Below are 27,206 nucleotides of genomic sequence, written 5' to 3' on the forward strand. Positions count from 1 at the left end.
GACAGTATACAGGACAAGTTTTTCACTGTATCTTGGTACATGTGACAATAAAGTTCAAAGCTGCCTATAATAAACCAATACCTATACCAACCACCTGTTTACTCTCATCCTATGCCAATGTTGTTTTATGTTCCAACTTTCTCATCATCCCAACACCCTCCCCAGATTTTGCCCCTTACCTACACACCTGGTACGATTTACAGCAGTCAAGTAATGACCCACGCATTTTTGGGGTGTGGAAGGAAATGGAGCTCTTGAGAATAAACAACATTGGGAGAATAGGCAAACAGACAATGTCAGAGGTCAGGATTGAACCCAGGTTGCTGGAGGTGTGAGACAGCAGATCTACAAGCTGATGCACAGTGCCACCCCAATGATGTCCCAATCAATTGACCTGGACCACAGGGTTCCCAATCTTATTTTATGCCATGGACAAATACCATTAATCAAGGGGTCTGTGGACCCCTGGCCTACACCAGGTTTGATATCGGGCCTCTTAAAGAGGAATAATTGGATCGGCAACTGAAAATTGGGTCAAATACATAAGTTTCAAGGCAACATGGGAAGACTAGAAGATGGATTTCCCATTCATGGTTCAATCCACTAAGGCAGGGATGGATGTAAACACCACAGCGTAGAAAGTGCAATCGTGCCTTTACTTCCTCAGGAGGTTGAGGAAACTTGGCACATCCCCCTTTCACCCTCACCAATTTTTATAGCTGGGTCACCTGGATACATCATGGCTTTGTTTGACAACTGCTCAGCCCAAGGCTGCAAGAAACTACAGAATGTGGTAGACACACTTTGCACTCCAGGCTTCTCTTCTCGCTCACCCAGTAAAGCAGCCAACATAATCAAAGATTCCACCATCCCAGATTATCACTGTTCTCCCCTGTCTCACTGGGCAGAAGATGCAAATTCCTGAAAGAATGCACCACCAGGCTCCAGAACAATTTCTGTCCTACGGTTATAAGGCTACTGAGCAGTTCCCTTATACAATAAGATAGTTAGAGGAGTCGGCATGAGACTCTGTGGACGCGATAGAGTCACTTGGATGGTACGCTGCCTCCCAGGTGTCAGGGTCAAGGAGAAAAGTAAACAGTCATAAATCTTGGTACATATTGACACCCATGACATGAGTAGGAAAACAAAGAGGTCCTGGGGAGCTAGGTAGAAAGCTGAAAAGCAGGACCTACTGGGTAGTAATCTCTATATTGCTGTCTGTGCCACGTAACAGTGAGGGTAGGAATTGGATGATTTGTCAGGTGAATGTGTGGCTGAGGAACTGGTGCATGGGGCAGGGTTTCAGATTCCTGGATCACTTTTGGGGAAGGTATGACTTGCATAAAAGGGTCAGGTTACACCTGAACCTGAAGGTGACTAATATCCTTGATGGCAGGCTTTCTTGGACTGCTGGGGAGGGTTTAAACTAATTTGGAAGGGGGGTGAGAAACTGAGTGATAGGGCTGAGGATGGGGCAGGTGGTTTCCAAGCAGAGGTAGTGTGTAGTGGGTCTGTCGGGATGATAGGGCAAAATTGCTGTCAAAGAAATGAGTTGCAGTGTAGGAGATGAACAAAATCAAAAAGAATGCTGAATACAGGGCTGAAAGTGTTATATTTCAAAGCATGTAGTATACAAAACAAGGTAGATTATCTTGTAGCACAGTTAGAGATTGACAGGTATGACATTCCAGGCAATCTGATATATAGCTGAAAGAAGATTATAGCTGGGAGCTTAACATCCAAGGATACAAATTGTATTGAAAGGACAGGCAGGTAGGCAGAAGGGGTGGGGGGGGGGTGGGTATGGCTCTGTTAATAGAAAGTGCAATCAAATCCTTAGAAAGAGGTAACATAGGATTGGAAGATATAGCATCGCTGGTAGAATTAAGGAACTGCACAGATAAGAAGACCCTCATGGGAGTTACATACAGGCCTCCAAACCACAGTCAGGATGTGGGCTGCAAATTATGATGGGAGATAGAAAATGCACGTCAACTGATAATCATGGGGGATTTCAATATGCAGGTGGATAGGAAAAACCAGATTGGTGCTCCCAAGAGAGAATTTGTAGAATGCACACAAGATAGCTTTTTAGAGCAGTTTGTGATTGAGCCCATCAGGGGATCAGCTGTTCTGGATTGGGTGTTGTGCAATGAACCAGAATTGATTAGTGATCTTAAGGTCAAGGAACCTTTAGAAGGGAGTGATCATAATATGATAGAATTCACCCTGCAATCTGAGAGGGAGAAGCTAAAGTCAAATGTATCAGTATAAAAGTGGAGTTAAGGGAATCACAGAGGCATGAGAGAGGAGCTGGTCTTTGGAAGGGGACACTAGAAGGGATAATGGAAGAGCAGCAGTGGCTGGAGTTTTGGAAACAATTCAAAAGGCACAGGATATATTACAAGGAAGAGGTATTCTAAAGGCAGAATGATGCAACCGTGGTTGACATGCAAAGTCAAAGCCAACATAAAAGCAAACGAGAGGCCATATAATAAAGCAAAAATTAGTGGGGACATAGAGAATTGGAAGATCTTAAAATCCAACAGGAGGCAACTTAAAAAGTCATTAAGAGAGAAGAGATGGAATAAGTGGTAAGCTAGCCAAACATATTAAAGACGAAGCAAAACATTTTTGTGATAGATAAAGAGAAATCAAGAGGTGAGTGTAGATATTGGACCACTTGAAAATGATGCTAGAGAGATAGTAATGGAGGACAAGGAAATGGCCAACAAACTGAATAAGTATTTTGCCTCTGTCTTCACTGAGGAAGACACTAGCAGTATGCCAGCTGTTTGAGAGTGTTAGGGGGCAGAAGTGAATGCAGTTGCCAATTACTCAGAAGCTGAAAGGTCTGAAGGTAGATTAGTCACCTGGACCAGATGGACTACACACCAGGGTTCTGAAAAAGATGGCTGAAGGCATTAGTAATGATCTTTCAAGAATGAATAACTTCTGACATGGTTCCAAAGGACTGGAAAATTGCAAATGTCACTCCACACTTCAAAAAGGGAGAGAGACAGAAGAAAAGAAAGAATAGGCCAGCTAATCTGACCTCAGTGGTTGGGAAGATGTTGGAATTGATTGTTATGGATGAGGTCTCAGGGGACTTGGAGGCACATGATTAAATAGGCTGAAGTCAGCATGGTTTCCATAAGGGAAAATCTTGCCCAATACAAACTATTGGAATTCTTTGAAGAAATAATAAGCAGGATAGACAAAGGAGAATTGGTTGATGTTGTGTACTTGGATTTTCAGAAGGCCTTTGACAAGGTGCCACACATGAGGCTGCTTAACAAGCCATGAGTCCATGGTATTACAGGAAACTTACTAGCATGGTTAAAGCATTGGCTGATTGGCAGGAGGCAAAGAGTGGGAATAAAGGGAGCTTTTTGTGGTTGGCTCCCAGTGATTAGTGGTGTTCCTCAGAAGTCTGTGCTGGGACTGCTTCTTTTACGTTATGTATTAATGATTTGGATGATGGAAATTGATAGCTTTTTGGCCAAGATTGCAAACGATATGAAGATAGGTGGAGGGGCAAATAGTGTTGAGGAAGCAGGGAGGCTACAGCAGGATTTAGGAGGATGGACAAAGAAATGGCAGATGGAATACAGTGTTGGGAAGTGTATGGTCATGCAGTTTGGTAGAAGAAATAAAAGCATTGACTATTTTCTAAATGAAGGGTACCTTAAAAAATCTGAGGTGCATAGGGACTTTGAAGTCCTCGTGCAGAATTCCCTAAGGGTTACTTTGCAGGTTAAATCAGTGGTGAGGAAGGTAAATGCAATGTTAGCATTAATTTTGAGTGGACTAGAATATAAAAGCAAAGACGTAATGTTGAGGTTTTATAAGGCACTTGGAGTATTGTGAGCAGTTTTGGGCTCCTTATCTAAGAAAGGATGTGCTGACATTGGGGAGCGTTTGGAGGAGCTTGACAGGAACGATTCCCACAATGAAAGGGTTACCATATGAGGACCAATTGATGGCTCAGGGCCTGTACTCACCTGAATTCAGAAGAATGAGATGGAATCTCATTGAAGCCTATCTAATGTTGAAAGGCCTCAACAGAGTGGATGTTTCCAATGGTGGGGGGAGTCTAGGACCAGAGGGCACAGCCTCCAAATAGAGGGATGTCCATTTAAAATGGAGATAAGGAGGTAATTCTTTAGCCAGAGAGTTGTGAATCTGTGTAATTCTTTGCCATAGGTGGGTGTGGAGGCAAAATCATTGGGCATATTTAAGGCAGAGGTTGATTGGTTCTTGATTAGTCAGGGCAAGAAGGATTACAGGGAGAAGGCAGGAGATTGGAGCTGAGAGGGAAACAGATTAGCAATGATGAAATGTCAGAGCAGACTCAAATGGGCCAAATGTCCAAATTCTGCTCCTATGTGGAATGGTTTTAAGAACGACTCTTGACCTCACAGTTTATCTCCGTTTGGCCTTGAACCCTATTGTCTCTATAACTTTATACTTTATTCTGTATTCCTTTTTCCCCTTTGTACTACCTCAATGCTTTGGAACAGAGATGAGGAGGAATTTCTTCAGCAAGAAGGTAATGAATCTGTGGAATTCATTGCCACAGACAGCTGTGGAGGCCAAGTTACTGGGTATATTTAAAGTGGAGGCTGGTAGGTTCTTGATTAGTAAGGGCATCAAAAGTTATGGTAAGAAGGCAGGAGAATGATATTGAGAGGGAAAGTAAAATCAGCCATGATGGAATGGCAGAGCAGACTCTCTAGGCTGAATGGCCTAATTTTGTTCCTATGTCTTCTGTAGTTGCAATGAAATGATCAGTACCTAGCTACATGTGACGATAATGGAGAAGCCTGGAAGCCTAGTCATTAGCACAACGCTTTACAGTACCAGGGACCGGGGTTCGATTCCCGCTGCTGCTTGTCAGAGGTTTGTACGTTCTCCTGTGACCACGTGGGTTTCCTCCAGGTTCTCCAGTTTCCTCCCACAGTCCAAAGACGTACTGGTTGGCAGGTCGATTGGTTATTGTAAATTGTCCTGTGATTAGGCCCAAGATTAAATCAAAGGATTACTGGCCGGCGTGGCTCAAAGGACCAGAAGGGCCAGATCCGCACTGGATCTCAATAAATGAATAAATAAAATGTAGGTCCTCATGGAACAGGGAGCACAAACCCAAATGGCTAGTGTAGAGGTGGAGAGTTGAGAGAGTGAGTTCCCCCGGGTTTTTAGCTCTTTAGATATAGCAGACATTCAGACCTCCTTCACCAATCACAGGCACTGGAAGAGTGTTTATGATTACAAATTTGAGGAATGACATTAAATTAACAGCGACACAGTGGCTAAGCCACTTTCATAGTCCGGTCCAATCAGCAGTCTGTGCTGAGGGAGTTTATTAGACTGAGGCAGCTGTACTGGTACAAATGGCCATCTGGCCCTTGGTCTCTGATAGGGATTTTAGTCAGATTACTGTCCAGGATTCCAGTGAAAGGCTGACTCTCGCTTTGCGCATTAGATTTTTGTCAACATTTACTACTTGTAGCATTGGAGTTCCAGGCTGCCAGTGTCTAACCTGTTTCATGGCAATGTACTGGGATAAATAATCTGAGGATCAGAGTGAGGAAATCGCCTGACATTTTAAAATCGGGAATGGTCTTGGGAAACCATGGCAACAATTTCTTATCTACCAAGACTTGAGAGTGATTATATTTTCTGTTCCCATGATAGTGAGAGTAATTTACAAAGATGCTTCCAGGACTAGAGAACCTGAGTTATAGGGAAAAATTGAACAGGTTAGGATTTTAATCCCTGGAGTATAGGAGAATGCGGGGACATGTGATGGAAGTATACAAAATTATGAGGCATATAAATAGGCTAAATGTAACCAGGTTTTCTTTCCATTGAAGTTGGGTGAGACTTGAACTACTGCAGGGGTCAGAGGTTAAGGGTGAAAGAAGAAATATTGAACAGGCACCTGAGGGGAACTTCTTCACTCAGAGGGTAGTGAGAGTGCGGAACGAGCTGCCAGTGGAAGTGGTGGATGTGGGTTTGATTTCAACATGTAAGAGAAATTTGAATAGGCACACGGATGAAAGACAGAAGGAGGGCTATGGTGTCGGTGCAGGTCGATGGGGATGAAGCAGAGTGATAGCTTGGCATGGACTAGATGGACTAAAGGGCCTGTTTCTGGGCTGGTGTGCTGTATGAATCTAGTCGGGAGTGTACACTTCAGGAAGGGAGAGAAAGCTGTACTGATTGTGCATTTGTATGTGCCATATGGACAAGACTTTAGGACCTCATTCTAGTTGGATTACTATTGACACATGTACTGAAGTACAGTGGAAGAACTTTGCTTTGCATATCATCCATGCAGATGATTTCATCACATCAGTACAAGCAATAATAGCAATAACACGGGACTACATGGGTTGAGGCAGGAGGTCTTCTCAGAAAGTTACACATTCCCATTGGAATATTTCTTAAAGCAGGGGAACAGGTCCTTCAGCCCTAGGTGTCTGTGCTGACCAGTAAGCACTCATTTACAATAATCCTATTTCATTTTTCTGATATTTCTATGTTACTGTGGCCAAACCGCATGTCCTTGGGGTGTAGAGGAAACCAGAGACCTGTGTTTAACCCACACATGGCCACAGGGAGATACAAGGAGCCGGAATCTGGAGCAACAAGCAATCTGCTGAAGGAATTCAGTGGGATGAGCTTCATCCCTGGGAAGAAAGGAACTGTTGACGCTTCAGGTCGGAACCCTCCTTAGAATCAATCACAGGGAGAACGTGCAAACTCCACACAGTCAGAACTGAACCTGGATTACTGGAGAAGAGAGGCGGCCACTCCACTAGCTGCATCAGTGTACCGGCCACTGTTGTTCCTCCGCTCCGAGCCAATCCTAGAGCACTTCCACACTCGTGGCTCTGAGATATCTGGGTTCAAGTCCTGACCTCGAGCACTGTCTGTGTGGAGTTTGCACGTTCTTACTGTGACAGCATGGGGGTTTCTCCCGAGTGCTCTGGTTTCCTCCCACATCCCAGAGATGTGCAGGTTGGTAAATGAGCTGCCCATTGAAATTGCCCCAAGTAAGAAGGTGAGAGATAGACTCTGTCAGGAAGGGTGGAGTTGGTGGGAAGTGACAAGAATGACCTGAGTTAGATTAGAACTAATGTAATCAGCCTCAATATGATTTTGCACTCTAGTGTTTACCTGTACAGCACACTTTCAGTAGCTTTTACATTTTATTCTGCATTGTTATTGTTCTACCTTATTCTAGTTCAATGCACTGTGTAATCATCTTATCTGTATGAACAGGACAGATTACAAGCTTTTCATTGTACCTTGGTCCACGCAACAACAGTAAAAGAATAATAAATAATGAAAATAGCCGACGGTCAGCACAGACCTAATTGGCTGAGGGGCCTGTTTCTGTGCTCTGGGACTTGATATTGACTGACCCATCAACCAAAGCTAAATCTGGCTTCTGATTGGTCACCTTGTATTTATAAATGCTGGGCAAAAAAAAGTCCTTATTTTCAAAGAAGGGGTCTCTAAGAGTCAGAAGTGTCTAACTGAGCAGCAGAGAGGCTGCACACCTCCCCTGGATTTAGGGTGCTCTCCGTCCCTCTCTTCTATATTTAAATTCACACATTTTACAGGCTGCATCACTGTCTGGTATGGAGGGGCTACTGCACAGAAGTTGTAGAAGGTTGTAAATCTAGTCAGCTCCATCTTGGGTACTAGCCTACAGAGTACCCAGGACATCTTTAGGGAGCTGTGTCTCAGAAAGGCAGTGTCCATTATGAAGGATCTCCAGCACCCAGGGCATGCCCTTTTCTCACTGTTACCATCGGGTAGGAGGTACAGAAGCCTGAAGGCTCGCACTCAGCTATTCAGGAACAGCTTCTTCCCCTTCTGCCATCTGATTCCTAAATGGACATTGAAGCTTTGGACACTACCTCACTTTATTTAATATACAGTATGTGGTGAACTACATATACCTGTCTGGACTGCTCCTGTGGCTCCTCCCACAGACCCCTGTACAAAGGCGATTGAGGCCCGTGCCCGGCCTCATTCTCCAGGATGTAGTGTTGTTCATTCTTCCAGTCAATAAAAGCCGATATCTTGCTTCTTACGTCTCAGAGTGAGTTATTGATGGTGCATCACAGTATTTCTGTTTTTGCACATTTTAAAAAATCTATTTAATATATGTAATTGATTTACTTGTTTACTTCTGATTATGTTTTATTTTATTTATTATTATTAGTTTTTTTCTCTCTCTGCTAGATTATGTATTGCATTGAACTGCTGTGGCTTAGTTAACAAATGTCATGTCACATGCCGGTGATAATAATTCTGATTCTGAAATGTCTGACGTACGGATGGATCTTAGGGCGCAAATGTCTGGGTCCCTGTAAGTATCCACACAAGTTGACGGAACGGTAAAGAAGGCACATGGCTTGATTGCCTTCAGTGGCAGAGGCACCTAGTTCAAGATTCAGGAAGTTACATTGCAGCTTTATAAATCTGTGATCAGGCTGCATGAGAGGTATCCCATTCAATTCAGGTTGTTCCCACTAGAGGGAAGATCTGGAGGCTTGCAGTGGGTTGAGGAGAGCAAGAGCCACAGGGAGAGGCTGAACAAACTTGTGTTTTTTTTCTGGAGCAGAGAGGCTGAAGGGAGACCTGTTGGAAGCTTTTAAAATGATGAGGGGCAAAGACAGAGTAGACCGTCAGCAGCTTTATTCCAGAGTCAAAGTGCCTAATACAAGAGGGCATGCATTTAGAGTGAGAGGGGGAAAGTTAAAGGGGGGTATGTGCAGTAGGAGTTTTCACACTCAGAGTGGCGGGTGTGTAGAATTTATTGTCAGTAGCCGGATATAATAGAGGCATTTAAGAGACTCTTAACAGCATGTGAACGTACAGAGATGGAGAAGTATGAACATTGTATCGGCAGAATGTAATTAAGGATCATTAATTAGTCTGACCTAACGTGAGGGCCAAAGGGCCTGTTCCTGGGCTGTACATTTTATGTTCTAAATCTGCCCTCCGGATGAGGAAAAATCAGGCAAAGTTTTGGTCTGTGGAAACACTGGGCCATTTAGCTCCTTAACTCCATCAATCACCAGGATCATGGCCAACCCTGGCCCTAATTCAAATATCTGCATTGTTTCCATAACCCTTTTTAAACCATTGATTAACAAAAATCATTCCACCTCAGAAACAGTATTAACAATGGACCTGGCACCGACTGCTGTTTGCGGAAGAGAGTTCCAAGTTTCTAGTGCACGTCGGTATTCAGATGTAAATCAGAGCCGTTACTTACTTGTGCAGAAAGACAATTTCTACATTCACATCATCCCTGTCTTTGTGCAAGAAGTCCTTTAGAAAGTTGGACACACTCTCCAGGGTGATGTGCCCACACACCACTATGTGCCTGTTGGAATGAAAAGCAGATCAGGTCAACACTTGACGCTGCAGCTAAGGTCAAAATATTTGTTCATTCTTATTAAAGCACCGACTGTTGAGGAAACAAAATGGCGTTCTGACAGAAGGGGAGGGACCTCTGTGAGAGGAGAAGCAGAGAAAACACAAAATTGCAACATACAAAAGAAAGTGAATGCAAATTTACCTCAGAATTCAAATTGGCCACATTCACTTTTCTCTTGGACAGGCCAACATGTGGTCAAAGATTCAGATTAATTTATTTATTAGATACACGTCGAAACATACAGTGAAGTGCATTGTTTGTGTTAACTACCAACACAACCTAAGGTTGTGCCGGGGTCATGCCACCACACATTCTGGCCCCAATATAGCATGCTCACCATGTTCAGCAGGACACCATAAGCAGCAGCAACAACAACAATACGACAGCAAAGCAAGGCCATTTCCCATCCTCACACCCTTTCCCTCTGTCTCTCTCTCACACACACACACACACATATGGGCGAGCCACCTCCAGGCCTCTGGCCACCAGTTCTTGGCAGGCTCACAGATACCCGGCCTGCAACCTCCAGTCCCTGGCCTAGACAGGCAGAGTCACAGATTCACAGACAGGCAATAGAAATGGAAGCAAACACCTCAAATTCACTTCAAATATTGTTTTGAAATAGCAATCCTTACCTCCTGCACATGCAGCTGGACATTGAACCAACCTGTAAACCCAATAGCTACTGAGACAACTGGCACCAGAAATTTAAAGACCATAGGCAAACTTGAATATTTGGAAACATTATACCTTAAAGCTCCATTTGGTGGCTTGGGCTCAATGGAAACATTGTGGACTGAATGAGACGGTGCCACAGCTGAGTGTCATTAAGAGCAGGAGTTGCCATTTGTCTCATCAAGCTTGCTCCAGCAGCAAATTGGTGATCTGATCTTGGTCTTGGCTCCACTTCTCCAATTCCTATTGTCCTTGGTTTTCCTGGAATTCCATCTTGTTCTGCCTTGAGTACCAATTCTCAACTCTCCAGTGGGGGAGAAACATACTGCATTTCAATCTTGGCAGGTTCACTCTTATTTCTTAAACTAAGCCCACTAGTTCCAGATTCCCTCATGAAGGGAAATATCTTCTCAGCTTCCATCCTTCTCAGCCCCTTCTTAATCAACAAGACACCCCTTCGAAACACCAGACGGTATCAGCTCAAAGTACAGGATGTCTCCAGATTACGAACGCCTCACTTACGTCAGGCTGCTTACGAGTGAGCATTGCGGACACCAGTGGAATGGATCTGCTGTCCGATAAGGGTCTGCAAACATAACTTCGAGTTCACATTTCCGATTTGTAGATCATTTGAGAACCTTGCTGCAACCAGGGGAGAACCTGTACAGGAAACCCCTGCCAGTCCAGCACCGTCAAGATTTGGTATTGCTGGAGAAACAGATTTAATGGTCTATTGTACATTACTCCTATTACCACTACTCTCAGCTTCTGTCAATGCCTGTTATAGAGGTGTATAACTTTATAACCTGCATTGATAGAAGCCAGCACCTGTTTCCCAGGGCAGCAATGACTAATACCAGGAGGCATCTACTGGAAGTGCGTGAAGGAAGGTATTACTGGAGAAATGTCAGAGGTAGGTTTTTTTTTACACAGAGTGATAAGTGCATTGTCGGGGGTGGTGGTAGAGGGTGATGCATTACGGATATTTAAGAGACTCTTCAAGACTCTAGATTACGGAGTTACTCCAGGTTCTGTGGATTCTATGACTGATCAGGCTGTGAGATTCTGACCCATTTACTTATGACATGAAAATAGGTAAGAAAGCATGCTGTGACAGGGATATCTGGCCGCGTGCGAAGGGGATATCGGGATGAGAATGGGGATATCACGCCATGTGTGATGCGGACATCGGGCCACGTACAACAGGAACATTGAGCTGCGTGTGATGAGGATATCAGATATCTAGACAGTGCAGCACTATTTAGACAGGTCAGTGATCTGGTGAAAACTTATTGAATGGAGTAACAGAGGAAAATGCAAGATCAAGTTACTTCAGCTGAAGTAGTCTAAATAGAGAGAGGCTGCAAATGAGAAGACTATAGAGGGACCAAACAATTTCGGCAGTTCAAGCAGCATCTGTAGGGAAAAGAGATTGCTGACGTTTCAGGTCAAGATCCTGCCTCAAAGCTGAGTGTGGAGAGGAAGGAGAGAGGGAGAGGTGAGACAAGAGCCAGAAGGTGATGGAGGACCAACAATAAATGACAGATGATAAGCAGGGAGTAGCAGGTTCTGGGACTTCCTTATATGAAACAAGAAAAGTAGGAGTGCAGGAAGTAATGGAAAAACCAAGTCTTTTATGGTAAGGGGTTTTAAATATAGAAGATTGTTACTATGGCAACTCTATACCTGGATACCATGCAACATTATTTGAGAAAGGAAATAGAAGCATTCAAGGCAGTCTAGAAAAGATTTATCATGATCCAGAGATAAATTGTCCAATAATAAAAGGCTGAATTATAGACCTGTATTATTTTGGTATTTAGATGAAGGCAGATCTTATTGAAACATCTAGGGTCCAAAGGGGTTACAACACATTAAATGTAGAAATGATTCTGCTTGTGGGGAAGTGTCAAACAGGGGGATACAGTTGCAAGATTCAGTCAGTCATTTTGGAATTGCTTCTCCAGGAGAGCAGTGAATCTTAGAATTCTAGGCCTTCGATGGATGCTGACTCAATGGGGGTATTAAAGGAGGTGGATATATTTTTTTTTGAAAGACTTGGGATTGAGGGTCATGGGAACTGGCACAGGAGTTGACAGCCGAGGCAGATCAATCATGATTGAATTGAATGGTGGGATAGGATTGAGGGGCTGAGTGGTCTACTCCTAATACCCTGTAATACTCTCATGTTTGTGTATTGAAGGAAAGACTGCTCTCAGCTCCAGCAGCTAAAGACAAGATGTGCAGTGAACGAGCCCACACTTACTTTCTGCAACCTGCAACTTGCGCTTCCTGCTGTTATTGCCCTGGGAAGTACGATCCAGGCCTTAGCTTGCCTTGGTCAGGGTAAATACAGCCACAGCCACGGCTTCTTACAGTCAGACTGGGTAACCCAGAGAGGTGGCTGTGTTGACCCATGATTTACCCCAGATTCTTGCTTTTAACCTGTAAACTGCTCAAGTGCCGCTTAGCCAACAATTTGAACCACAGTGAAGAGCGGAGGAAAGGCTGGCGACACTTGCCCGTGTGCCTTGATTATGTTAAAGTCAGACTGTGAGGGTACAGGATCGTTTGTTGCGGGAAAGCAGCATCCATCATCAAGGACCTCCCACTGTCCAGGCCTTGCCACCGGGAACGAGGTGCAGAAGCCTCAGGACCCACACCATCAGGTTCAGGAACAGTTTAGATTATGAGGACGCTCAGTCCTCGTTTATTGTCATTTAGAAACGCATGCATGCATTAAGAAATGATACAATGTTCCTCCAGAGTGATATCACAAAATAAAAAAGGACAAACTGAGACTCACACTGACAAACCACATAATTATAGCATATAGTTACAGCAAGTGCAAAAACAATACCGTAATTTGATAAACGCAGACCATGGACGCGGTTTTAAAAAAGTCTCGAAGTCCCGATCGGCTCCAATAGTCCCGACGATATCAGGCAGCAAAAGGGAGAAACTCTCCCTGCCATACACTTCCAGGCACTGACAATTAATTCCTCGGAAGCACCCGACGACAGCAGACTCTGAGTCCGTCCAAAAACTCCGAGCCTCCGACCAGCCCCTCCGATACAGCCTCCCGAGCGCCATCCTCTGCTGAGCGCCTTTGACCTCATCCCGGCCACCGAAACGAGCAAAGCCGAGGTCTCGGAGGCCTTCTCCTCCGGAGATTCCGGACCGCACAGTAGCAGCGGCAGCGAAGCGGGCATTTCAGAAGTTTCTCCAGATGTTCGTCCACGCTCTCACGTCTGCCTCCATCAAATCAGGATTGTGCACGGACCCCTACTTAACACGAAACGGATATCCATTCTCCAGAGAGGCCGCATGCGGCCGTGTGTTTGTTACTCCTCAAGCATCAGGCTCTTGAAACAGAGGGGATAACTTCACACGTCCTATCACTGAACTGTTCCCACAACCTATGGACTCACTTTCAAAGACTCTTCATCTCATGCTCTTGATATTCCTTACTATTATTATTTGTGTTTTCTCTTTTGTATCTGCACAGTTTGTTGTCTTTTGCACATTGGTTATTTGTCCATCCTGTTGGTTGTGGTTTTCATTGATTCTATTGTGTTTCTTGGATTTTCTAAGTATGCCCGCAAGAAAACAAACCTGATTGAATTTTTTGAGGATGTGACTAAACACATTGACGAAGGTTGAGCAGTAGATGTGGTGTATATGCATTTCAGCAAGGCATTTGATAAGGTACTCCATGCAAGGCTTATTGAGAAAGTAAGGAGACATGGGATCCAAGGGGACATTGCTTTGTGGATCCAGAACTGGCTTGCCCACAGAAGGCAAAGAGTGGTTGTAGACGGGTCATATTCTGCATGGAGGTTGGTGACCAGTAATGTGCTTTAGGGATCTATTCTGGGACTCCAACTCTTCGTGATTTTTATAAATGACCTGGATGAGGAAGTGGAGGGATGGGTTAGTAAATTTGTTGATGACACAAAGGATGGGGGTGTTGTGGATAGTGTGGAGGGCTGTCAGAGGTTCTAGCGGGACTTTGATAGGATGCAAGACTGGGCTGAGAAGTGGCAGATGGAGATCAAACCAGATGTGTGAGGTGGTTCATTTTGGTAGGCCAAATATGATGGCAGAATGTAGTATTAATGGTAAGACTCTTGGCAGTGGAGAGGATCAGAGGGATCTTGGGGTGTGAGTCCATAGGACACTCAAAGCTGCTATGTAGGTTGACTCTGTGGTTAAGAAGGAATACGGTGCATTGGTCTTCATCAATCGTGGGATTGAGCTTAAGAGCCGAGAGGTTATGTTGCAGCTATATAGGACCCTAGTCAGACCCCACTTGGAGTACTGTGCTCAGTTCTGGTTGCCTCACTACAGGAAGGATGTGGAAACCATAGAAAGAGTGCAGAGGAGATTTACGAGGATGCTGCCCGGATTGGGGGGCATGCCTTATGAGAATAGGTTGAGTGAACTCGCCTTTTCTCCTTGGAGTGACGGAGGATGAGAGGTGACCTGATAGAGGGGTACAAGATGATGAGAGGCTTTGATTGTGTGGATAGTCAGAGGCTTTTTCCCAGGATTGAGATGGCTAGCACGAGAGGACACAGTTTTAAGGTGCTTGGAAGTAGGTACAGAGAAGATGTCGGGGGTAAGTTTTTCACGCAGAGTGGTGAGTGCATGGAATGGGCTGCCAGCGGCGGTGGTAGAGTCGGATATAATAGGGTCTTTTAAGAAACTCCTGGATAGATACATGGAGCTCAGAAGAACAGAGGGCTATGGGTAACCCTAGGTAATTTCTTAGGTAAGGACATGTTCAGTACAGTTTTGTAGGCGGAAGGGCCTGTATTGTGCTGCAGGTTTTCTATGTTTCTAAAACAAATCTCAGAGTTGTATACGGTGACGTAAATGTACTTAGATAATAAATTTACTTTGAACTTTAAAGGGGCATTGATAGAGTAAACTATCAGTGCTGTTTGCCCAGGGCAGAAATGGCTAAAACGAAAGGACACAATTTTAAGGAGGAAAGTGTAGGGGGATCTTCAGAATTAGGTTTTTATACAGAGAGTGGCAGGTGCTTGGAGCACACTGCCAAGGGTGGTAGTAGAGACATACTTATGCATTAGAGACGTTTAAGAGACTCCTAAATTGGAATTGTACTTTGAACTCCGATGTCCTGAGCTGTAATGGCGTTGCGCTAACCACTACGATATTGTAAAGCCCGTAGTATATTCATGCACTTTGGTGAAGGAATAAAGACTGTTTCCTAAAGGAGGAGCAAATTCAGAGGTGCAAAAGGACACGGGAGTCCTACTGCAGGATTCCCTAAAGGTTAGTGCACAGATTGTGCCAGTGGTGAGAAAGGCAAATGCAATGTTAGAATTCATTTCAAGAGAACCAGAATATAAAAGCGAAGATGTAACGCTGGGACTCTATCAGGTATTGTTCAAACCCATTTGCAACACTGTGAGTGGTTTTGGGCCCGGTATCACAGGAAGCACGTGCTGGCATTGGATAGAATCGGATGGCAGATTATGAGAATAATCGCAGGAATTAAAGTGTTAACGTATGAGGAGCTCTGAGCCTGTACTCGCAGGAGATCAGAAGAATGGGGAGAGATCTCACTGAAAACTGCCAAGTATTGAAAGACTTAAGATAGAGTGGATATGCAGAGGAAGTTTTCTATAGTGGGGAAGTCTAGGACCAGAGGGCACAGCCTCAGAATAGAAAGATGTCCCTTTAGAACAGAGATGAGGAGGAAATTCTTTAGCCAGAGGGTGGTGAATCTGTAGAATTCATTACGGGTGAGGAAAAGTGGAGGGGCGAGAGGGTAAGCAGAATGGAGAATGGAAAAAAAGAGAAAGATGAGGAGAAATTACTGTTCATGCCATCAGGTTAGACAGGTTGGAGGAGCAACACTTTATATTCCTTCTGAGCGGACTCTAACCATTAGAAGCTACTCAAATGGAATGTAAGGTGTTGCCTATCCAAACTGATCTTGGTCTCTTCATGGCAGCAGAGAAGGTTATGATTTTGTTGAAGTTTCAGCATTCTCAAGGGGCTAAATGGATTACTGCTGCTTTTATTGTTGGCTGTTTTTCATTCAACTCCTGATATTGTTAATAATATGCTTAGATACAGCATTATATTGCATGACATTTCACATTAGTAGTTTTCAGAGACCCTTGGGCAACAACAACAGCTGAAAATCTGGCTATAAGAACATAAAAAGTACGGTCCTTCAATACCCCCCCCCAGCAAGCCAGATCTGATCAATGGACTCCACTCTCCTTGCAGCTGCCCATGAACTTTGTTTCATTTAAAACCTAAAAATCCAGCTTAAATACACTCAATGATTCAGTTTCTACATACCTCTAGGGTAGAGAATTAAAACAATTCTCAATCCCCAAGGAAGAAATTCCTTTTCAGTTTTATCTTAAATGGGTGACCTCCTGACTTTGAACCTATACCCCTATCTCTGGATTCTCCCTTCGGGGAAACTTTTTCTTGCATCTACCTTGATAAATCCTCTTACAATCTGACATTATCATATTTCTCATTCTTCTGAACTCCATTAGTCCAATCTTCTCAACATTTACTCAAACATCAATCCCTTCATCCAAAGAATTAGAAACATAGAAAACCTACAGCACAATACAGGCCCTTTGGCCCACAAAGTTGTGCTGAACCTGTCCCTACCTTAGAAATTACTAGGTTTACCTATAGTCCTCTATTTTACTAAGCTCCATGTACCTATCTAAAAGCCTCTTTTGAAGCCCATAGAATTGATCTATGGGCTTTCTCTGGTGGACCTTTTTTGAACTGCAGCCAATGTAAACGTATCATGGTTTAAGTATGGAGACCAAAACTACCTGCCTTACTTCAAGCTTGTTGGCTCCGTAACCCTCTCCCCATGCTTTTGTACTATAACATCCATATTTTAAATATGGTACAGCTGTCTGATCAATTAAAACAGCAAAAAAAACCAAGTTGCTCTCTCTAGTCACCATCTGGTATGGAGGCTCCTTTGCAGATGATCATGAAAAGCTGCAGAGGGTTGTGGATTCAGCCAGCTCTAGCCTTCCTACTGTCAAGGACATCTTCAAAGGATGATGCCTCAAGAAGGCAGCATCCATCGTTCAGGATCCTTCCCATCCAGGGCATGCTCTCTTCTGGCTTGCTGCCATAAAGGAGGTGGTACCGGAGCCTGAAGACAGACACTCAGTATTTTAGGAACAGCTTCTTCCCTTCTGCCATCAGATTTCTGAACAGACCATGAACTCATGAACAGTCACTAGTCCTCTTTTGCACTTTTAAAAATCGTTTTATACTTCTTATTATAGTTTATATATATATTTTACATATTGAGCTGTACTGCTGCCACAAAACTACAAATTTCATGACATATGTCAGTGACAATAAATCTGATTCTGAGAGAAATGCCAGGTAGCTCAAATTTAAGTTACGTAGATGGCAAATTTGCATTCACAAGGACAGAGATACAGATTCCAAAAGGAACAGAATGAACCATCAGGACAGGAGTTTAATGGCATGTACACGACTGGGATTGACAGGGAAATGTTGCCAAAAGAAAGTGAACATTTGGGGTTATGATCCCCAGGATAATCTACTATGGTGTCTTGGTTCATTTTTGTGCTGCTTGATAGCCATTCAACCAGCAATTAAAGTCAAACACTCCTTCCACTTTTTCATTCAACTACCTCATGGTTTAGAGCAACAGTCAGTAGAAATGTATGGAGCCCAATAACCACATTATAATTCAATAGGACATTGATAAGTTGTGGGAATCTGTGTAACTAGAAGATGGAAGTACATTTGAAGTACTATTGTGGAGGTAATTGATTATTCAGAAAATGTTACACATTCTTCATCATCATTATGAATGTCGAAAAGACCTTACATAAATATCTTCAATCACACAGAACATCTTCTCGAGCAACAACAGGAAATATTTCATCAAACATTTCTTCCTTACTTAGTGCAGAAAGAAATGGTCATGGATAATGTAATGCACAATATATCAAAGACTGGAGTCCATGTTCACACTCAATTTTTCTCGTTTTAAAAATTCTTTTCTGGCTTCAACAGCCAAGTGCACTCCACATGGACCTTACTGAAGCCTCTATAGTATCTAGTAGGGATGACTGACTGGAACTCAAATAGGAAGGAAACCATTGGTTGACAGGAGCTCAGCAAGGAAGGAAACCATTGGCTGACAAGAACTCAGCTAGGAAAGAAACCATTGGTGCGCAACCTGCAGTTACCTCCTCACCATTGGCTGAGATTGGTTCTAGACATGTATTGGTTAATCACACTTGTACACGCATTTAACACTCCCCCATGATGTGGGGGCTTCCGATCACTCTGCATCCTACTGCATTAGGAAAGGATTACTTTGAAATGTTAATACAGATCAGATGGGTTGGCAGGAGATATTAATTTTGATTATTTTGCTGTCCAAGATATATGTTTGCACATTTACTACCCTCCTCATCTCAGTAGAACACAGAATGTAGAAGGAAGTCAGGACACAGGGACTCCTTGGAGAGCGTTTGCTCATCACCAATTGTTTTCCCTGCAGCTCCAACATCCCAATAGTTTGTAAAGACCTATGGGGGCACTCATTACCATGAATGAAGGCAACATGCAGGGATCTGTGGAGAAAGGCAGGTGGTAAATTTCTTCTGCACCAGTAAAAAATTCAGATATATGTCCACCAAACACCTGCTACAACTCTTTGAATAACACCATAAGGTTTGCGCATAAGTACTGAAGACATACCCCCAAGAAGCCCATTAAGAGTGAGAAATATGACTGGACTGTCAGAAATCAGCACACACCCTTAAAGATTCAGCATTGATTGCTGCTCACCCAACACGAAGGCATCCGGTCGAAGTATCGGGGGAAATGATCTGGATTATTCAGAATGCTGTGACCAGGCTCATAGAACTGCATGCTCTCTTTCTAAACACAGCCATGCTTCAGGTGCAAAACCATCGCCAATACAATGATGGAGGACGGCGGGGAACTCGGTTTTGAAAATCCAGAGATAAACACAGTAATTCAATAAAAGCACAGTCTCCACAGAGCAGGGAAGCAAACAGCCAAATACTGGCTACAACTGGTCAACATTTATCTCATTATTAACCCACCCTCTTGTTTAATCATTAAACATCATCAGAGGCCAATTTGGAAATTACAAGAAAGTGCAAGTTTTGTCTCTGAACAGATGCCATTCATAGTACATTGGCACCACTGGTAAGGCTGGCATTTGGCACCCATCCCTCAATGTCCCCAAATTGCAAGGCCTCTTCATCCAACTCTATTTAAGTTAATCACATCACTGTGAGCTCTGAAGCAATAAGCCAGGGAACAAGAGGATGACAATTTCCTATTATTCCACTTTTATTCCATATCCATCCTTCAACCTCTAACTTTATTTATATATAAGTTTTTATTCTTTATAATTGTTCAATGTTGTTGTTTTTGTTGCATATCATGCTCTGACTAATGCGCTGCAGCATACTACTAATGCATGTAAATGTATCTGGCGATTAAAGTTGATGGTTGATCCTTCAGTGAATGACATGACTGAACCCTGTGAGCTTTCAAAGCAACTTGGCTGTTTAACAATCACTGTGACTGACACAAAACTTTAATTCCAGATTTCATTAAGTACAGGAATTTAAACTGCCCAGTGCTTTGGTCAGATTAGGAATGACATTTGCAGAGTGATCGACCATGCCTTCAGAAAGAACCAGTAGCCGTGATACTGATTCCAGTCTATCAACGTGCAGAATTGAAGTGACCCATAGTTATAACCTGGGAAAAGAAGAGCAGGATCCTTTAGACGGAAATATCTGAAATTTCGAAGTTGGAATTTTTGTACGTCAGCAACTTCTGAAACATGCAAATAGTTAACCAGACACTTGAGAATGTGAGCAATGAATAATCAGCTGGAGGAGCTTAGCAGGCCAGGTAGCACCTAAGGAAAGGAATTGTCAACGTTTCTGTCAAAACCCTGAATCAGGACAGGGCGACAGACACAAAATGCTGGAGCAACTCAGCAGGCCAGGCAGCATCTATGGAAAAAAATACTGTCGACGTTTCCGGCCAAAACCCTTCAGCAGGACTGGAGAGGAAAAGCTGAGGAGTAGATTTCGGCCCGAAACGTCGACTGTAGTTTTTTCCATAGATGCCGCTAAGTTCCTCCAACATTTTGTGTGTGCTGCTCAGATTTCCAGCATCTGCAGATTTTCTCATTTGGGATCAGGACAGGGATTCTGCTGCAGAGTTAGGTCCTAAAACATTTGCAATTCCAATAGATGCCGCTCACCCCACTGAGTTCCTTCAGAAGGTTGTCTGCTGCTTGAGATTGTAACGTGATTTCTGTGACATCATCAGGGGCCGGGGTAACTAAAATGTGCACAGTACTTGATTACTTATATCCTCTCCTAGTGAAGCAGCTATTGGTTTCCCACTAAGGATGTGGTTGTGGATAGCTTGGTATCATGAATCCTCTTGCATTGTCAACCTGCCAAGGAATCAACCTGTTGCTGTATGAGGGGTGATTGATACATTCGTGGCCCAAGGTAGAAGGAGTCAATTTTAGAAAACCTAGCACATTTATTTTTCAACATAGTCCCCTCCTACATTTACACACTTAGTCCAGCAGTCGTGGAGCATGCGGATCTTGTACCGCCAGAAAGTGTCCACAGATGGGTGATTGATGAGTTTGTGGCCTAAGGTAGAAGGAGTTGAGTTATACAGCTCTCATTACAGTTCAACTCTTTGAGTGATTATGCAGAAAGTTTGAAGTTAATAATTCATCTCCTTCTACCTTAGGCCACAGACTTATCAATCACCCATCTGTGGACACTTTCTGGAGGTCCAAGATCCGTATGCTCCACGACCGCTGGACTAAGTGTGTAAATGCAGGAGGGGACTATGTTGAAAAATAAATGTGCTAGGTTTTCTAAAATTGACTCCTTCTACCTTAGGCCATGAACATATCAATCATCCCTCGTATTTTACTCTTTCCTGCTGAATTCCATGATGCCTTAAATCCTATACGGGTAAGAGCCCTCCCATTAAAAAGAGAAATACCAGTCTGGGGACATAAGGCTTCTTACGCTCACCTTCAGATTGCAGTGCACACTTAAGCTTAAAATAACAGCTCATCACAAATCCCCAGGTGATACTCACACAATACGGAGCAAAACAAGTCAACGTTTCTAATGCCAATTAGTTTGTCTCACTGGGTATGAAGTGTTGTAGCTTCCACAGCCACCCTCAATAACACCCAGGAGTCATGTGCACAATATCAATTCAGAGCCACATCCTGACAACATATGAAGTTGAATTTTAGATATTATTCATAGATGCACCAGCCCTTGGGAAGGTCAGCATTTATTGCCTATCCCTAATTGCTCTTGAGAAGGTGGTGATGGGAAGTCCCCTTTATTCGATGCAGTACCTCCTGCTGAGAAGGGTATTCAAGGATTTAGATCCAGAAAGTGTGAGATATTTCCAAGTCAGGATGGTGTGTAACTTGGAGGTGAATGTCCAGGGGGTGGGTTTCCTATGCCTCTGCTGCCCTCCTCCTCAGACGCAATTAGGAGGAAGCCTAGGCAAGTGAGCGCAGTGAATTTTATCAGTGATGCTGCCTTGCCATCGTGGTGGATGGAATGAAAATTCGGGTGTATGTGTTGTCTTGGATGACGTTAGGTGTTCAAGCTGCTCCAATCTAGACAATCACAGATTATTCAATCCAACTTAGGTGCCTCACTGACCTCAGGATATCTCCCCACCATTGAGGACACCTTTAAAAGGCGTTGCCTCCAGAAAGTGGCATCCATTATTAAAGCCCCTATTCATCCAGGACATGCTTTCTTCTTGTTACTACCTTCAAGGAGGAGGTATAGGAGTCTGAAGACCCACACCCAATCTTTTAGAAACAGATTTCTCCCCTCTACCATCAAATATCTGAATAGTCCATGAACCCATGAATATTATCTCGCTATTTTGATTTGCGCTATATATTTTTTTGTTACCAATTGTAATTATTTTTGATTTGTACTGTACCACTGCCAGAGAAAAAAAAACAAATTTCATGACACATACAGTGAAAATAGACCTGGTTCTGATAATCAGCCTCTGACCTAACCCTTTTTTTGAATCACTTGTGTGCCTGTCCACATGAGGTTCTGGTCAAAGGTGAATCTCTAGGATGCTGATAGTTACAGGCATGCTGATAATGGTGAGGATAAGTTGTTAAACTCTGTCTTGATGAAGGAAGTCAATGGTCAGTAAGTTTGAGGCATGAATTTTACTCTCCTACTACTTATTAGTCCATAACGGAATATGTTTGGGCCTTGCTCAATGCAGACTTATGTGGTTCTATTTTCTGAGGATTGAAATAGAACTGGACATTGTGACGTCACTAGTAGGTGGCCTTACAAAATGATGGAAGGAAAGTCATGATAGTAGGGTGAGGACACTGTCTTGACGAACTCCTGTAGTAATGTCCCGGTGTTGGGATGATTGACCTCCAACAATTTCCATCTTCCACTGTGTGAGGTATGACTGCCATCCAGCTGAAGTACCTTGTCTTCAGTTGTACCATGATTCCTTGAAGTCGCTGTGGGATCTAATGCTCCCTTGATTGCAACAACAATCATTCCAACCCCTTCAATGAAATTCAGCTCATTGGTCCAAGTTTAGACCAAGGCTATGATGAGGTCTGGAGCTGAGTTGGCCTGGTAAAATAAAAATCAGGTGAAATCAAAACAGTGAACAGTTTACTGGGAGATACGTTCTGCTTGGTAACACTAGACACTTCCCATTACTTCACTTTTGCTTGAAAAAGGAGTGTGGGCAATCATCAATCTCATGTAGTAATGGCACACCTTAACTAGAGGTCCAGTTTGTCTGATCCATATCTTGCCATATCCAGTAATCTCCTCTTTTTTTTGATATCATCTGGTGTGACTTGAATTGGCTGAAGACTGGCTTCTGTGTTAGAAGGATCTCAGAGGAGGGGGAGACTGATCAGCCAAGTGGCACTTGTGACTGTGGTTAATGAATACATCTCATGCCAGGCATCAACGTCAAGGAAAGGGTTCGTCTTGCAGCTGCCTCCTCCTGTTAGCGGTTTAATCGTTCCTTTCAGGATGTGATAGTACTTCAAAGCTTTGATCTGGTCCATTAGTTGCCCACACATTAAAATGTTAGAGAATGTAGAATCCCCTTAGGAGGTGGAATAGTGAGATGGAGTAGGTGATGGAGTACAGATTCCTAATCAATTTGAGAAACAATCAATTTGAAATTATAGCATTTGTCTTGGAAATTCAATTGCATAATTGAAAATCAATTTCTCCATGAATGAAACGTGTCCCTCTTGCCCTCCAGCCAGCCACAGGAGATGAAAAGTGGGAAGAACACTTACCAAACGGGAAACATGAGGCATGACAAATGCCCCTTTCTGGGGCACTTTGCACACTCAGTCTTGATGGGACACTTCCTAACATTGGCCATTTCTGCAAATCCAACACAATTTCCGCATTGTGAGTCCCTCTAGAATGGCATCATCCTCCTGCCACATTCTTTGTCACCCCATGGAAGAACTTAGACCGCTCTTTGTTTGGGCAGTTCTAGGGCAATGTGGTCTGACCCCTGAACTGGGAGTCCAGCAAGGCAAGTGAAGTACTTATCTAGGTCCATGTGACCATTTCTCCCTGTATAAGAACTATGGCTCATCACCACCCCTCAGGCCCTCACCCAGTTAATCTGCGATTCCCCCTATCAGCTGATTTCCTTAAGCCCCATCCCACTCCCATTCCCGGTCCCTTCTTGCCCAGCCACCACATTAGCAAAGCAAGCACGCCACCTCGTCCCTCATGTCCACCCCCCCCCGCCCTCACTGCCCCTCCTAAAAATGACCATGCGGGTGAGCCCTGATTCCATATCCCTCTTGCCTTCCAGCTAGCCTCAGGAGACAAAGTGTGGTCAGAACACTTCCCATAAGGCCAACTACTGTTTGCTGGCCCTTGGCAACAGAGTTTTGATGGAGATAATGACCAATCATCTGCCAACCCAGTGTGTCTACATCACTCAACATTTTAAGAACATTTTTTCCCCAGCCACCATCAGATTTCTGAATGGACCATAAACTTTTTGCTCCCTTTTTGCACTATTTATATTTTTATATATTACTCACTGTAGCTTATAGTATTTTTTATTGCACTGCTACCACAAAACAATAAATTTCACTAACTATGTCAGTGATAATAAACCTGGTGCTGATTCCGGTTCATATACTTTCAGATGGACATAAAAGTTTAAGGCTGTGGTGGGAATAACATCCTGGAGTGGAATCCATACTCCTTCTGGTGTGTACAGATATTCTGCAGATGGCAAAGAACAAGACCGACCAACAATTCCTGGGAAACCAGAGTATGTATATATGACCCTAGCCACATGAGGAACTGTGACTGAAATCTGACAGTCCACTTACGTATTTCTCTGGGCTGAGGGAAGAGTTCAGGAACAACTATGTAAATGCATGAATTAGAATTACCACTGGCTCTTCGTCAGATTATCTTTATGGGTAGAACTAGATTATAATACGCTGACGATAATCACAACCAAAAGACTGATTGGAAACAGGCAAGACTCAAACACAAGTTGCACTTACATTAAAAGGAAACAACACAAGCAAAGCTGAATCCCAAGCACGCAACACAGAAAGAACGGGCAGGGTCAAAATGATTCAACGTGCAAAGGCAGACGTGTAGCAGAGATGTCAAGAGGCAAAAAGATTAAAGATTAGCTCCAACATCAGCACCAGACCCAGCCATGCCTTTGCTACTGCTCTTATCCTTGTCACTCTGGTGTGCTGTAAGGATAATTTTTTTTTCATACAATGTGGAGCTGGCTGCCCATGTGGTGTGGATGAAGCCTGTTAAATTTTTTAAAAAAATTAGATGTTGGAGGAACTCAGCAGGTCAGGCAGCATCTATGGAGTGGAATGTTTTGGCCCTTCATCATTTGGCCCTAATGAAGGGTCTTGGCCCAGAACATTGACTGTTAATTCCTCTCCTCAGACGCTGCCTGACTTGCAGAGTTCCTGCAGCATTTCATGTGCACCCCTGCGTGTGTGTGTGTGCATTAGTCTAGATTTCCAGCATCTGCAGAACCTCATGTTTATGTTGTGCCTGTTTAAGAATGCAGCTTTCAGAAGTCATGGAAGCTGGTTAACCAATCCAAGAGCCTGTGCCCTTGATTGACGGCATTCATAGGAATTCAGTTACAGGGTTTTCTCTATCCAATTCTGAACCTTTATTTATCCCGACAGCTAACAAAGTGTAAGCAACCTTATAGGCAGTTTAGCCAAGTTGGTGCTGTGAAGACTGAATATATGTTGAATGCTAGATTGATCCACTAGAATCAGAAAGTTAGAAAATCAGTTGTTTATAAAATGTCACATTGCATCAACTTCCTCTTCACTAAAACAAAAGGGTGCAATTATATGAAAGGGAGTAATGCCAGCAAAGTGAACTCAGGCTAGAGGCCACATTGCCAGCTATGGTAAAGACATTGCATGGTTCGAAATTACAACCACATGGGGACTTATCTCCTGGGCATGGAGACTGAACCTTCTGACAATTCATTTTCTCTCAACACAGGGCTCCAATTGAAAACCAAAGTGCCGGCCAAACATAACATATAATCAATCTTTTTTCCTTCTGATGGGGAAATGAGTTTAAAAACAAAGGATGCTGACTTTCACAAAAGATTTCCCAACTATACAAGCACTGAGCCAAAGTATAAGTGACTAAAGGTCTTGAAAACATTATTCCAATCATAAATTAGGAATGGTTTAATGGAGTTTTATCTCCACTGGGCATTTTGTGTGCTGATGAAAGAGCCTGGGGTTGGAAATGTGAAGGAATCCATAAAGACAAGATTTAGCAGAAGCAGCTAGGGATATCTGCAAGCAAGATGCCTGTGTCGGAGAGGAGGCCAACTACAGAGACTGCAAAGCAAGCCAACAGCATTTTTGGGTCTAACGGTGTGGGAGTTAAGGTCTTTAAAGGGAGAGGGGAAGGGAGGTGGGGACAGATGCCAAGGTTTTAGACCACACACTATTACCGGACTGAGTGTTGGTGACAGATGAGACATTGGCAAATTCTCAAGAAATGGATTCCATGGAAGAGTCACATGGACTTCACTGAAATGTGAATTACAAACTGCATGCAGGAAGTTAACTATCAGGCAAAGGAAAGGGCTAACTACCAGGCCAGGATAAATGCTTCCAGAAAAAATAGACACTAAAATAAATTATTCTGATTGAAAAAAGCATGAAGCTTCAGACACTGATACCATGTTCATTTCAGTGAATGTCAACATCAGGGTAGCTGCCTGCCACACTTGTTGCAGTTTTTACGACTGAAGTGTAAGGATCCCTGTTTGAGGCACCCATTAATAAATAACAACAAAAAAAAAAGCACAACCCTGGCCTCTACTGACAATCCTAGAAGTGACATCCGACCCCACAGCATTTGGTGGGGGAAAGGTCTCTGCAGGTCAGAGGTCACTGTTAAGGTGGTGGGGATGTGGAGAGGGTCAGGGGTCAGAGGTCAGAGGTCTCACAAGCACACCTTAGTCCACTTTGACTTACTTTCTGCCTCGGGTCGCATTAAATGTCCCTCCGTATTTCTTCCGATTAAGGATGAGAGCAGCAATTTCTGGTACGTAGCGAGCAAACATTGCCTACATGCATGGAACAGAAAAAGAGAATGGCATGCAGAGAGTGTTCTACTGCATCGGAGGCAGCAGAGCCCCAGGTACTTACTTTCTTCCATTTACCGCACTATAGGTACCACCATATTTCTTGCGGTTCCCTATTAACTCTATGATTTCAGGGACGTAGCTTGCAAACATGGCCTAAGAAGAAGATAGGAGACAGAAGAATAGACTAAAAAGAGAGGCCAAAGAGTGGGAGGACACTAACGTTCTAAGGTTCAGAAGACGTTCTTAAGATCTGAGACTAAAAAAAAGTATTAGTCAG

The 27,206-nt window shown here is 43.5% G+C and overlaps 1 protein-coding gene across 16 annotated transcripts in view; it reads right to left on the reverse strand.

Annotated features, from left to right (window-relative positions):
* kcnma1a (potassium large conductance calcium-activated channel, subfamily M, alpha member 1a) overlaps positions 1-27,206 on the reverse strand; it is a 913,789-nt gene that overhangs the window by 264,319 nt on the left and 622,264 nt on the right. For 11 of the 16 annotated variants that reach the window (XM_073025437.1, XM_073025450.1, XM_073025440.1 and 8 more), the window contains 2 exons: positions 26,991-27,082; positions 9,305-9,415 (listed from right to left, as the gene is read on the reverse strand). In XM_073025437.1, coding sequence (XP_072881538.1) covers positions 9,305-9,415; positions 26,991-27,082 — 203 coding nt within the window. Of the gene's footprint in view, positions 1-9,304; positions 9,416-26,816; positions 26,909-26,990; positions 27,083-27,206 lie in introns of all 16 variants that reach the window. The other 5 variants (XM_073025436.1, XM_073025438.1, XM_073025443.1 and 2 more) reach the window with 1 other exon arrangement.

This window comes from Hemitrygon akajei, chromosome 21, assembly GCF_048418815.1.
Source record: "Hemitrygon akajei chromosome 21, sHemAka1.3, whole genome shotgun sequence".
Lineage (NCBI taxonomy): Eukaryota > Metazoa > Chordata > Chondrichthyes > Myliobatiformes > Dasyatidae > Hemitrygon > Hemitrygon akajei.